The 15325-nt window shown below is 39.0% G+C and overlaps 1 protein-coding gene and 1 non-coding gene across 3 annotated transcripts in view; both read left to right on the top strand.

Moving 5' to 3' along the window:
- Positions 1–12393, top strand: part of LOC139763874 (uncharacterized) — a 33794-nt gene extending 21401 nt beyond the window's left edge. For both annotated transcript variants that reach the window (XM_071690260.1, XM_071690261.1), the window contains exons 2-6: positions 6152–7287; positions 7479–7641; positions 7868–8058; positions 8235–8369; positions 8619–12393. In XM_071690260.1, coding sequence (XP_071546361.1) covers positions 6199–7287; positions 7479–7641; positions 7868–8058; positions 8235–8369; positions 8619–8852 — 1812 coding nt within the window. In that variant the 5' untranslated portion in view covers positions 6152–6198 and the 3' untranslated portion in view covers positions 8853–12393. The remainder of the gene's footprint in view (positions 1–6151; positions 7288–7478; positions 7642–7867; positions 8059–8234; positions 8370–8618) is intronic.
- A 2859-nt stretch (positions 12394–15252) lies between these two features.
- On the top strand, positions 15253–15325 carry TRNAR-CCU (transfer RNA arginine (anticodon CCU)). Its single transcript has one exon. It is a non-coding gene; the product is annotated as a tRNA-Arg (tRNA).

The raw sequence follows: 15325 nt of genomic DNA on the forward strand, positions 1-15325 counted from the left end.
CGATGATTTCCGTCAATACAGTTTTCAATTTTTTTTTTTTTTTTTTTTTTTGCCTTTAACACTCTACAAAGTGGGAAGTGTTTAACTTTTCCTTAGTAGGATAATTCTCACAGTGAAAGTTTTTGCACTTCATAAATAGACGCGGACTTAAGGTGGGGCGAGTGAAACGATAAAGAAACCAACGGACTCATGACTTAAGCTGGCTTGTTTAGGCAAAAGTTGTGTTTTCTTGTAACATGAGAACGAAAATTCCGATACGGTGTTCGGAGTATATAAAGAACAGCAGAAGTATAACGAATTTTGTAAATGTAAGGAAGAAAATACAAAGGAATGAACAGGTTGATGAATTTCGAATGGAGAAAATAACACAAATACAGTTGCAGATTAAGTTTCTGAGATAGATGATAGACCAGGGATACGTACTCCTAATGGATTTAGATCTTGTAAGTTAATGATAGGGTATTATTTTGTTGTGCGTGCCTGTGTGTTGGTGTGTGTGTGCGCACATCGTGTGTTGAGTAGGTCAGCTTGAAGAACTGATCCCCACGAGGACCAGAGAGAACACGTGATGGGAAACAGCACTCGTGCCACCGAGTCTTCAGGGGAACATTTAGCCAGGGGCTGCTCCGGGTCGCTTTACCTTAGAGTGGAAGACTGCTCTCTCTCTCTCTCTCTCTCTCTCTCTCTCTCTCTCTCTCTCTCTCTCTCTCTCTCTCTCTCTCTCTCTCTCTTCTCATACATTATGGTGTTCCTCTTGCAATCAGACGTCATAAACACACTCTTGGAAATTTCTTGAAATTTCACTTTCACCATCACACAAGACCTTCACACGTCACCATAAACTGACATGTGCTTTAGTAGTAATGAATTTTACGTTCATTAATTCCTCCAGCGGGCAGTCTTTAAGTCTCAGGGTCTGCAGGGAAATTGATTTTCATTTTGAGCCACCCGGTACCTCGCTACACTTACCAGATGATTAATGTATTTTAAGGTTAGCAGTAACTGAATAAGTGATGCATATAAAGGTATACATTGAAAACTTATGTATGCATTTTGGCGTGGATGTGTCGTTGCTGTTTCGTGTAAATGATTGTTCTGCTCAGTATGTTGCGTGTTGACTGACGCTGGACTGCGGCTGGCGTTGGCAAGGATACGCCATTTTTTTACCAGTGTATTTTATGGTTTGGAGAGAGAGGTTGTAGACAGCGATCGTTCCTATTTGTAAGCTGCCAGGGCCCTTAGATTTGCTCTTTTTTTTTTTTCTTATGATGAGTGGGACCTGAGTTGAATGTGGTGTTTGGGAAATACTGAATATTGATATATGAATGTGTACATAAAACGTCGTTGCGCATTCTATGGTGTATACATACACCTGCGCGTATATGAGGAGTTCACTCGAAGTGACATGAGAAAACAAGCGCATACAGAGTGGATCTGGTTTGCACTGGCAGCGATAAGGAGCATGCGTGCTAGATGTGTCTGAACGACCCCACTGTGCCTGGCTCGGTGCCACTGCTCTTAGCGCTCCCTCTGTAGATACTGCTGCATTGGTGGCCATGGAACATCATAACCACCCGGACTCTCTCTCTCTCTCTCTCTCTCTCTCTCTCTCTCTCTCTCTCTCTCTCTCTCTCTCTCTCTCTCTCTCTCTCTCTCAGAGCTTTCCACCAATCCACCATAATCCCTTGAAGACAAAGACATGATCCTGGAGTATGATGGCCTGGTTTTTAACGTGACTCGTGAGGCCGCCGTATCCAAGGGTCGTACCGTTCGGTCAAAGGGGTTAAACCCCACGAAAATGTTTCTCACAGGTGCACAACAAGAAACCCTTCCCTTGCCTTCCAATTCCCATTATTTCGCCTACATCGCTGCGTATCCCGTCATAGCTGCCAGAGGTACTCAAGGCCAAATTTTGCCCATGATTCTCCGGCTCTGGTAAAAAACATTCTGCTACACCAAGGCCGAATACAACCTTGTTTTCCCTTGAAAGAGACAACGTCTATATATAAAGTCCCCTTACGATGCCTCCACTCGTGTTCTCTCCCTCTATCTCAGACTTTGCAATCCTCAGACATCATTGTTCGCTTTCAGTTCAAGCCCGTCTTGAAAACCTGAGGGTTGGTTTTTCTTTCTCATAGCAGGACCTATACATGTGTGTTTACTGATGTTTACATTTCTGTTGGTATTACTCATTTTTATAGTCAGCAAATTTTGACATTTAAAATACTGTCAAGAGAGTGGGGTGGTGTACGTCACGGACCTTCCTTACAACTAAGTTCTGTGGGCGCCTGTGAAGCTTACAGCAGTATCTGTCATTTGTTAGACAAGAAGTCTTTAGAAACATTGGTTGACTCACTTTCATAGCACTTAAGCAATGTTTGGTACATGAAACTTTACAACTTCTAAAAGCGTATATCAGTTCGCTCTTTGGCATGCAAGGAGTAACATTGTTAAATGCATCGTCACCCTATCAGGACAGTAATAGAAGATTGGCATATCGAATGAAAGAATAGAAGGATCTATCAAATCTGTATATCGTGCTCTTACACGCGTCTCTGGATAACGTCAATACAGTTACGTAACTTACAGCAAAGAGGTGCTATGGCTATGTTCTCTGAAAGTTAAATTGACACGAGAGTTTTGTTATATCGTTGGAAGATTGAAGGTCTGGAGAATGCTCCTAAGATCTTATTGTTCTACAATCTACACGTTGAAAATCCTAGGTCTTTTTTCCCTCCCTCCGTGTGAGAACTGGGGACCTGGGAGAGCTGTGGACGAGGGTGCAAGAGGCATCCGCTGGACTTGTTTTGATGACGCAGTGGTGGTGGTGGTGGTTGTGGCTGCTGTCTCCCCTCCCAACCTTGTGGGGCCGGGAAACGGGGGGTCCACCAGCCCTGAAAGGTGTTGTCGGTGTTGCCAGACGTCATGTAGGACCTCGCTTATATTCACCCAGTTTCATTTTTTCTTTTTCTTTCATTGGACATTAGGCCGTGATTCGTATCTGGAAAGGTTACAGTGATTTTTTTGTAAGTAAAGAGATATGTTGTTTGCATATACTTTAGCAAACGAGACACAAAGTGTTTGTTAACGAAATGTAAATTACTTTCGTAGAGCTCACGGCTCCACAACGAAATCTATGAATAATGATCAAAAGTTTTATCGCGGTCGTTGCATGTGTCTGGAAAAAGTGAATTAAGTGTAAGGTGTGTGTGGGATGAGTGAAGTGTGGCGTGGTGAGGAGCGGCCAAGACCTCCCAATGGTCTTTCGGCGTTGCCGTGATCAGAGGTTGTAGACTCGTGGGTAGGTGGCCCGCCTGGGTCTGCTGGCAGAGGGTGTTCAACTTCCATAATCTTACTTTTTATGGTCTCTGTTCCGCAGTTTCTTGAGTTATACATCATTTCGGTCCCCTTCTGAAATTCCTTTTGTTAGCCACGGGGGTTTCATGGAAGGCCTGTGTTAATATGCTATAGTAATTCAGTTCTATTATCGACTTCGCAACCGAGTGAAAAAAAAAAAACTTGTAAATGTATAACTAACTGAAAAAAAGTCACTCATACTTTCTCTTCGTAAGGATATTATTCTTTCAATGTGCTCATTAGCTGAAGGTTGCTCAAGGTGATTCAGTCACTGCTCCTAGGGCACAGTTTGTGTATGTAAGCTTCACTGCCTTGGCGGAGAAGGTTGGCTCACAGAAGGGAGCGAACGTGTGCAAGCCGCCATGTCCCTACCACTGAAAGGTATTATGTATGATTTAACCTACCACTGAAAGGTATTATGTATGATTTAACCTATGACATTTTACCTCATTTTTTCCTCCGTTTGTCACGCGCACATGTTTTTATCTTTACAAGTGCAATATTTTGTCTTGATATTAATTGCGTCTGCATTTTTTTTCTTTCTTCTTTTTATGCACTACAATTCTTGTCGTTGTAACAAACGTAAGCGTTCTGGGATGTATGTAGTCTCCGATGAGTACATGGCTTCAATCACGTATCATGGTGATCTGACGCAACAACGCAGAAACTTGTTTCTGTGTTCCCGGACTTTTGAATGAAGCGATTTTGAAGTAAGGAACAAATCGGCATATAAACCCGTGATACGAAGAATTGTGCTGTTTAAAGTGAAAGCCAAGATGAACGATCGACAAATGAAAGTAATGCAAGGCTTCCCCGAAAGTATTTCGTGTGAACAGTGCAATGTATACTGATTAGCATAAACATCATCCCTTTGTCAACCCACCTGTCACAGAAGCGTGTTTTTTTGTTTACACTGGGACATGTAAAACATTGTTGATATGATCAACATTGATATTCGGCCTTTAACTTACAGATTGATATCGTTCATTGGTAAAGTCATCACTTGTGTTCTGTGGTAGGAGGTGGGAGCTGGGGCACGTTCCTGGGCATGACGTCAACTGTTGGTGTTGCGGCTTGGAAACCTGTTGGGCACTCCTCACCACGCTGCCGGCAATTTAGGCTGCTTTTTTGGTGACTTCTTTAAAGTGTATGGATTATAGGCTAACAGCGTCCAGGCTGTAAGATACTGTAATGAATTTTGATAGGAAGTTCTTGTGGTTTAAGAAAAACGTCTTTAATATACTGGTCAAAACATGATTTAAGATTTTCTTTTTTAAAACTAAGGAAGAATGTATCATGGAAGGGGTTTCTGGGTAGAATAGCATGAAGGGTTACGGAGCTGAACATACTCGCGGATTAGTTTAGGTTATAGAAGACTTTGTTTTACTGTAGGTTAAAGAATAATGTGGTTGGCTTTTGTATAGAGTTAGAATATTAATGAGATGGAATTCCAGCTGCAGGGGGCTGCATTTTTGTAAGGATTTGTGGAGGCTGTTGGTTTTATGCTGGTGGTTGTGACGAAAAAAAGAATATTTTAGTGGAATTATGTCTTAAGACGAAAATTTTCTTAGCGTATGGAAATGAAACATTGTTCTGTCATCCGTCTTTGAATAGGGTACTCATCTCCTCAGTACTATATGCTAGTACAAAGGAACATGATCCGTCTTCAGATTGCATACTCAGCTCTTCGGTACTTTGTTCTCACACAAAGGACATGACGCACGTAGCCTACCCTCCATGATTGCGTGCTGTGAACTTTACTACGCGCTTCGATACCGAAAGAGCGGATTTACTTTTGGTAAGATAGATAAACCTTTTCAGATGGTCATCGTGACTTAAGATGTACGTGATGGTTCATAGCTCCAACAAATAATCAAGGTGGGACCGGTCTGTGCTGTGTTAATCTGCACGGGCTAAGCTTAGTTGCATGGCGACACTCTGACTGATGTATGGATTGTCACGCCTTTTTGTTCCATTATATTCATGAGAATCTTTTCACCAATACAGTCTTTACTAAGCCGTAAATATTTCTTTTTTAAGTGATGAGATACATTTTGGTTTCCATAGAGATTTAAGATAATTAAAGCTGCTACGTTATTGATAGGTTGGTCCGAGAAATTGCACTGGGTATCGTAGACTTGCTCTCCGATCAATACTTAAATGGAAACATAAAGAGAAGGATTAAATATATATATATTATATTTGCTGTTATTCATAACTTAGCAAGTAAATACGCTCATGCAGTGTCTTACTTGTCATATGGTATTTGGACTAGACTTACGATATGAAGTGACTTAGAGATTCCTTGTGGTACTACTAATAAAACTATTGTAATTTATCTTAAAATGTTATAACCCTGATAGCAAGTTTTCTGTTGTTGTCTGTGTTGAATATCATGTATGTGGCTGACAGGGAACGTGGCATCCCAACTGACTATGCTGTCATGTTATTGTTGGTACTGGACTTTTGAAAATTCTGAACGTATTCATTTTACTCGCTAGATTAGTAATCGTAAGTAACAGTAGAGGTTATCATTTGTCATATTCCGATGGGTGTATTTTGAATGGTGAAGTTATGATTATGATCATGCTCAGCAAATTCATAGTGGATTGGGCAGGTTCCAGCATGTGAAAGATTGTACGTTGTGTGTCTTTAAAGTAACATCCACAATATCTGTGATAACGGTATAATAGTCGTGGTAATTCTTTTGATAAGCAAAATTAAACCAATGATTTTGTACAGTAGTTTTTATTGTTTGGTACGTATGTTCATGTGCTTCATTTTCTGCTTCCAGGAGAGTGTGATTGCACGCCTTGCGGTGTGCACCCAGGGGCCGTCATCATGAGCACCATACCTCTGCTGCTACAGATCCCACAGACGCCCTCGTCGCCGTCACCACTGCACCACCCGCTCTCCCGCACGCCAACGAGCCTACACCACTCGCGCAACAACAAAGTAAACAACAGGAATTCTTTTCCACCCGACCAGCGTCAAGAGTCTCGGTGGGCTGCACTCCTTGCAAGGGCCACTCCTGCCAAGCCTTACGGTGCTTGTAGCCCGGCTCCTCTGCACGGCTGCAACAATTCCTTGGCTAGCCACCAACCAGCCCTCGTACCCCGCCAACTGTCACCCGTTATTCACCAGCAACCTCCACATCAGCCTCCTCCTGTCACTCACAAGCCACGTGTCACAACTCGATCTTCACCTGTTCAAACCTACCAGCCACCTTCAGAAATCCAGCAGCCTCGACCAGCAGCTCAAAACACAAGTGTTCGGCCTCTAGTGCCCACTGCATCCTTCAACCGTGCACTCACCTCACCCACAGCCATCAAACTTTTTAACCCAAGTCGCCGGTTAAACAAGTCACAGTCTCAGCTCATAATGCCACGCATGAAGTCTCTGTTTCGGGCGGGACAGGGGTCCCGGTCAGTCAAAGAGAAAAAGGAGAATACTCGAGAAAAGCTACCGCACGATGGCTCTGTCAAAAGTCTATCAAATTATGAGGATGCCACTTCACCAGAACCACTGATTCGAAAGTGCCACACAGTTCTTGCATTGTCCTCAGCTACAGGTACTGCTGCCCAAACTCGTCTTGTGAAGGACAAGAAGAGCAACAAGCTGGACTTCCTCAGACGTATGTCACCATCAAAATCAGCTGTATTTACATCAAATAAGATGACTATTGATAAGTCTCCTTCTGTTGTCTCGGATCTGCGACGCCTTCGGAAGGACTCGAGCATGTTGTTCCCTCAGGTTGAACTGGAAGGGGAAGGAGGCGGGTGCTCTCGATGTGCCTCTGCCACCTCTATGGCCTCAAGACGGTTTTCTGGTTTCGCTCAAGACACTGTTTTCTGCAAGCTTTGCCTGTCAGACATCTCCATTAAGGAAATGTACCAGCTGCAGCAGTGCCTATGCCGATTCTGCAAATATGTAAGTTGATGCATAGATTCAAACAGTATTATCAGCATGCATATAATGTAAATTGCATTGAACTAAAATATTTTTAAGTTTGAATGAAAACCAATTAGAGGACTGACTGAAGGGATATACGTATGTTTTGTTGTTGATACATTGTGTGAAAGACTTTGAAACTTAAAAGTTGCTTATTATTTTATCCACAGTGTATGGCCGTCTATGTTGCACTCAAGATACGTGAGGGGGACTACATTATTGAATGTCCTGATTCCAACTGTGATTGTAGTGGGGAACTAACCCTTGAAGAGATGGAGAACTTAGTCGGCAGTGAACTGTATCAGCTTCACCTGAAGTTTAGAAAGAATACTGGTATGTACAGCTTTCATATGCCATATAGATAGGTGAAACTAGTGTATGAAAAAAATAAATGGTACGATATATAGTTTTAAAAAGTCGCATGTAGTTTATCCCTAACAGAATTCATTTATATTGCAAACTTAACGGTAGCAGCTTTCCCATTACAATTTAGATTAATGACACGTCATGTTTTAATGGTTTTCTGGCGGTGAAATTCATAACATTTTGTTTTCAACAGAGGTGGACATGGACCCAGTCAGAGCGTGGTGTCCGATGCCTGGATGTGAGACTGTGGTTAGTCTACCCATGTCCAAGTTAGAGGGACCACAGTGCACTACTTGTCCTACTTGCACTGCAGTTTTTTGTGCTGCCTGCAGTGAGCCTTGGCATCCCAGTCAACCGTGTCACGCGGACACCGCAGAATCACTGGTAAGAAATGCATTCCTAATATAATGAGAGCTTTTCAGTGTTATGAGCATTAAGTTGTGATTCTCTTTGTTTATGAGTTAAAAACACCGTAATTGTAATGGGTACACTTCTAATAACATTTTATTAATACAAAGAATATAGCATCTCTACAACTTATGTGTTATTGAATTTATCAGGCAGTACCAAATGATGACACGATAAAGAGATGCCCCTCCTGCAAAGTCCCCATTGAGCGAGACGCTGGTTGTGCGCAGATGCTGTGCAAGAAATGCAAACATGTTTTCTGCTGGTACTGTCTCACCTCCCTCGATGTAAGTATTTGTATCAACTTTGGCACCTCACATGATGATGGTTGTTTTATGATATTATTTGGAATAAGATATTAACTTTTAAAATCCTCTTAACATGAAATTTTATATATACGTATTGCCATCATCCAATTGGACACACTAATATTCATTACATCTTATATATATATCATCGTATGCTATCACCTAGATATATTTATCTGTTTCTCAGTTTAAGGCTAACATTTGATCTCTTCCAAATTTCTCCAACAGGATGACTTCCTCTTGCGTCATTATGATAAAGGCCCCTGTAAGAACAAGCTGGGTCACAGTCGAGCTTCAGTCCTGTGGCATCGAGCTCAGGTTATAGGAATCTTTGCTGGATTTGGTCTGCTTCTTGTAGTGGCATCTCCCCTTCTTCTCTTTGTTGGACCGTGCCTCTTGTGCTGTAAATGCAAGCCCTGCTCCAAGCATGAGATGGAAGATGATAGCTTATATGGCATCTGAACAGAGGTCAGCCATAGAAGTATTTTCCGAAACCAAAGAAAAAGGTCAGAGGAATCGTATGATTTCTACTGAGGCTAAGACAGTAATTCTCAAGAAATGTTATCCAAAGGAATTTTGAGAAGTCTATGCTGACATGTACAGGGAAGTTTTATCATTTTATAGATTGAGTACTATTCAGAGGAACGGAAAGTGCTCAAAAAGTGATGAATGTAAGAGTATACAGACATTAGTATGCTTCAGTGACTTTTTTTTCAGTGGTTCTCTGAATGAACGTGGGTCCCAAGTGACACAGCAAGAAAAATATGCTATATTTTCTATGATAGAGAATTACGGTCCAAGTGTATATTGCCCGGCATTATGAGAAGCTCTACCTCAAGAGCCTCAGTGAGGAATCTTTATTGTGGAATGATGGGATGTAATGTGCCTGAAGATTATGGATGGATCCATGAGGTAATGGGTAAACTAAGGTGTATGGGGTGTATAGTATGTGTCGAAGAAAATTCCTTACACAATATTATGTGATTGATGATTATATTGATTGATCACTGCTCAATAAGGCTAATGTGTCACAACCATGTTAAATAGTTATGAATCTTACTGGAAAAGTAACATTTGGGATGACAAAGTATTTAGAGTATTTGTACTTAAACTGAACAGTTTGCAGGGATATGTGTGATTAATGATAAGTAGACACATTAAGAAGAAGTACATATTAAAAATCAAAGGTTTTTCTCTAAAAAAAAAAAAAAAGATCAAGAATACCCCATGTATGGAAAAATTTGATGAATCTGTTTTAGGATTCATAAGAAATGTGTGCTTTAAATTCTCTAAAGAGGGTTGACAAAGCAAGTAAGTGTATTTATCACAAGCTCCTAAGAAGTCCAGTAAATCCTGTGCACGAAACATTATTCCTATTGCTTAAGTAGCTTCTGAATGTGAGCTTTCGTGTATTTAATGGCACTTCTTAAATTTGTATATTATTTGTCATACTTCAATTCTCCAGTCTTTTTTTATGGGAAATGAGCCAGTAGGAAAATTTATTTCCCTATGGTATTCCTGGATTAACGCACAATATAGTGAAAATTACTGTGATGCTTTGTAGCCTATATCTATATATGGGTATTAAACACGAGACTAGTGTGGTTAGACTGTGCACTCAGCTGCCTTGTGTGAGTGGAGAGATTATTGTGGTAAACTAAATGATATAACAATGCAAGGAATGGATAAGAATGGTCACAGTATACTTTCTTTTTAAGAATTAAGATAGTCAATTTTCAGAATTGGTTACTTTTTATTTCATTAACTGTAGTAAGATCATTGTGGTGTTATGCAGACGATGTAATTGATAATGGTTTGGTGAAAATTTCTGGAATGTTTTCTTCAAATTCTTATCGGCAAGCTGAGTCCTGGTTCATGGAGCAGTGAAGTTTGTATCAGAATTGAATTCCTTCCCTGTGAAACCTTCTTTGTCAGGTAATAGACATTTTATGTATCAAAATTTTGTGATAGGATTGTCACAAAAAATTATCACTTCATTTGATTTAAAAGGCTTCTTTATCTGTTACTAGGAATATTGGTAAATGCTCCAAGATTTATATGTAGTCCAGAAGAGCTCAGCAAAATAAAGAGATCTCAGTGTGCTGTCATATATCTGTATGACAAAGGAGATAATCTGATGTCAACCCATTGTATGATGGGACCTGGTTAAGGTATAAGTGACCAGTCTATGTCCTATGTACCTGAAAGGAGGAATGTATGCTAAAGGAGAAAATATCTTTGGTAGTCTGCCAGTTTAGCATTTGAAATTGTTTTTGAAGTAATGGATTTTATTAGTGAATAAAATTTTTTTGATTCGAGGTGTAAATTTCATTTTTATACATTTTTTTATTGGATCATCTAACTTTTGGCATACATATCCATAAATTTCCCTTTAGATTATGGAATACATTTATAGAGGAAAGAATTGATTTATTTCACTGAATTGGGTCAATCTTTTATAGGTTTATGTTGCTACCTAAATACTGCTCCACTTTTTACCCATTGTATACTTTGTGCACAAGTCTGAAACTAATGATGTCTTATGTAACAGTCTATGACAGTTATATTACTTTATACACAATTTGTAAAATAATTTTCTTTATTAAAAAGTGATTTTTCACATTATATAAAGATTTAGTGACTTTGATATACCTATTTTATTTCATCTGGTAAAATTGGCTGTGATACAGTAATAAGGTGAATTTTTGGGTAACACTTTAGAATTTGATATTTTCTGATACCTATAACTACTAAAGCAGTCAGGTATATGTGAGTGTGTGCATGTTAATAATTGTTCAGGGAGAGCTATACTACTAATAAACTATTTTTTTATACTTCAGATAACTTTTATTTCACTGCACTCGTGTTCTGTAAGGATCAATATTTCACATTATTTTACAGTGATCATATCCTCATATGTTCATTATACAGTACAATATTCTCATGATTTCTTTAAACTGCAAGTGGTGCTAATAGGATTTAAACTTATGTATGAGTATTCTTAAGTTTTGTACGAGCCAGTGTGTATAGCTCCTTAATGTGATTGTGTTAGTTACCTGTGACTCCAAATGGACAGATGTGTGCATTCACTAAATGGTGTATAAGATGAATATAAATGTGATATTTTGTATATATCTCACTGTAAATATCTTCACGCTATGATATCAACACATTTAATATGAGCACATTATCACCTCCCTTTTGCCAGTGTACAGCTTACAGTCTGCCTCCCTCACCCTTTTCTTATTTTCCTCTACATGTAGTCATGAGTTTGTACTGTACTGTATGTCCTTTTGTAGAGTACCGTGTTCATAATGCCTTCAATACTTTTTGACCAATATTTCAAGTGACAGGATGCTTTACTGTCAACTAACTGTAGAGAGAAATTAGCTAGATCCATCTTGTAGCATGAACTCCTCCACTGCCATAGCGATATATTACAGAAGCCCTGTTTCTATTTCAATTTCCAATCTATCTTATTGACCTTATTAGTAATCTTCAAAGCCTTCTGTCATTTGTGAAACTTCTTGCTACTTGCACATATTGCTCAATGATTGGTACCCGCGTAATTTACTGTATACCAGTTCAACTGCCGTATTTGGAAAGTGATGTGCCTACTTAAATGTGAAACCGTGTGAACTGTTAATAGATGAAGAAAAAACCTAGTCCCTCAATCGGCAGGAAAACTAACGATCATGCTTTGAATAATAAACAGGTGAATTACACCAATCATATAATGAACAATAGTAAGCTGGTGAATGACACCAGTACTTTATTATCATTATGCATTTTAGTGTTTGAACCCTCTTCATATTTTGCTATGCCTGTCATTCTCTCATGTCACCAGGTCATACAAAGCCCTCTCAAGTATGAATCTCCGAGTTTAATGATCTCTTTCACAAACTTTGTATGTATTGTATTGCTCCTATACTCGTAATGTGAGGAAAATGAGTGCTCTATTTATGTACTACTGTGGCGCAATAAACTCCACTGGTATCTAAAACACTTTGATTCATACCTCTTGAACATGATTTTACTTATATTTTGTGTGGAGTAATTCATATTCGATGTAGATTTATTCTAGGCAACAAATCTGACATGTTCAGTGTACAGGTGTGTGAAATGAAATCTTATAACCGCTTTAAAGAATTTTGAAATAAGAAATGTCGCATGTTTTCATGTGAAGACGAGGACAAGTGACGCACTGTAACTAAACACTGCAACCTTGAGTTCCATTTTTTTTTTCACTGCTGTATATACGTAGTGGAAGTAGGTGTAGAGTCATAAGGGATAACTGCACACCTTTGGATTTGTTATGAGGAAAGTGGTGGAAGGAAATATGAATGCTGTTCGTATTGTTAGAAATGGCCACTTGAGATGTTAATGAGATCTATCAAAGATACATGGCAGACATACACTGGGAGACAATTAACGATTCTGGTGAAGAGCCATTGATGAATGCCATTTAAGAATCTTAAACAAAAATGAAAAAAATTCTGAAGTAAATACAATTATCATGTTACGCACGAAAGTCATTGAAACAATGCACGTGTTCAAATTACACATTATAGGAACGTTTGCTTTTAAGGTCTGCTTTATGATAAATCAAGAACAGGAACATACATATTGTTTTACAAGAGTTCAGGGTGAATTTGATACGGAATGAAGAAAGTGGACAAGACTTGGTGCAGGTGTGTTTGATTAGAGTTACCTAAATGCTAGCATGAACGAGTTTTTACAAAGACCAGGGCCTGTGAGAGATATCTTAGGCCTTATCCTGTGATATTCCACTGGGGTTAATTGGCCATGTCCTAAACACTGACTTCCGTGTGAGCATTGCCTGATATCTACGCTGTTAAGGCCTGTCGCAATATAGTCATGGTAGAGAGCTGGTAGTAACGTGACAAAAGGGATATTCATGAAATTGAATTGTTCCAATGCATCATTTCCTTATGGACTTCAAATAAACTTCAAATTAACTGGAATAAAGAATACTGTCTTTGTGACCCTTTTCACTCATAATTCTAAATCAGAGAAAACCAATTTACCGGAACAAAAATCAAATGAAACTGACCAACAAATCAGGATTGAGCGTATTTCTTTAACAATCTACAACGAATATTGTTATATATTCAACTGGATTCTCAAATTTACAGAATTTCAATAAAAAGATCTAGTCAAGCAAATTCTGTTGTGGAAATGTTAATAAAAACATATTTCATTAATTATGTTAATACAATTGATAGTATTCTTCACACAAGAAAGAACACAATAAACAAATAAGAATCGCATGAAAGAACACCATAAAAAAAGATAGAGATAAGGAACGGAAGAAAGATATTAACAAGAACGGCAACGACACGATAGGAAGAATGATAATCATGTGAACAAGTGAAATGGGAAATCAGAATCCTCAGTCATTGATACATACCCTTGAATCAGCAGTAGTCCAGGGCAAAGGAAATGCAATGGTAGTTCTCGGCCACATCAACGTATCCTGGTTCAGATATATATATACATATAAATACAGAGTGTAACCTAATAATTGTGTGAACCGATGACCATTTGTCTACTTTTGTAAGATATTTAGGCCTATGATAAATGGTTATTAATTCCTATCAACACGCACATATGAGGTTAGATTTTATAGTAAGTGATACCTACAATTTTGTGGATTCTATCAATTTCATATCAGTTCTGATCGAGTGAAATTTGGAAAACGCAGACAGGGTGACGCATCAAATATGAAATCGGATGTCTTCATATATATATATATATATATATATATATATATATATATATATATATATATATATGTTAAGAAGATATCCACTTTTGTGGATTAACAGCCAAGCAAAATTACGGCAAAGAAAGTAGATTGTATAGCCCTTAATCTAATCCGAACGAACTTAAGTTCCCCTTTAAGGGACGCTCTTGATAATTCGTGTGTACCACTTTTCATGCCGATGGTTTAGAGGTAATATAGGTTGTGGAAAAAAAAAAAAAAAAATATATATATATATATATATATATATATATATATATATATATATATATATATATATATATATATATACCTAGAAGACCGACAAGAGAAGCTTTCCAATTAAGCTTAAAGAGGTTGAACTAATCATTGGAACAGGTGGGGGGGAGACCTTACAATTTCAGCAGCTGATGGGAGGCACAAGGTTTGAGAGTTGCCATCAGCTGCGATATCTGGTCGCTCTCTTTTTATGCTTGCCTGGTTCTCTCTTCATTGATGAGTCTGTCTGCCTGCCGCATAGTCTCGTCCTCAGTTTCCTGTCGCTTGTTACGTGTCACCACACACACAGACACACACACACACACACACTCTCTCTCTCTCTCTCTCTCTCTCTCTCTCTCTCTCTCTCTCTCTCTCTCATGATCGGATCTCTTATTTTCTTCCATTGTATAAAACCTTCCGACTGAGAACAAACAGAAGGAAACAACGGAAACACAGAACCCCACACACATTGGCTTCGCAGACGCTCGTGTCAATCATTCAACACAAAAGTTCCATACAGGCAAGGGAAAATTCAATTGGAACCGAAGCTCCCGTAGGTGGCCACATTTATCGGCTGGTTCCACTCTCTTATTACTTTTATTCGTTTTCAAATCCCTGCTGACATGATACACAACAGTTTGTCCGATATATGAAGGGACCATGGTATGTAGATAAGGTCACTGGCTTTACCTCATAAATACTAATGATGGTGACGAGATGTGCTGTTGTTTTTCGGAGCTACTGAAATGTACACTTGTTTATATATTCTAATGTTAAGCTTTTATGGAAATACGATCGTTAAGGTTTTCACTGCAAGCTCAATATAGTGCAGTGTAAGCCCCTGTGGCCCAATGGATAAGGCATTGGCCTCCTAAGCCAAGGATTGTGGGTTCGAGTCCCACCAGGGGTT

Source organism: Panulirus ornatus, chromosome 48 (genome assembly GCF_036320965.1).
Source record: "Panulirus ornatus isolate Po-2019 chromosome 48, ASM3632096v1, whole genome shotgun sequence".
Classification (NCBI taxonomy): Eukaryota; Metazoa; Arthropoda; class Malacostraca; order Decapoda; family Palinuridae; genus Panulirus; species Panulirus ornatus.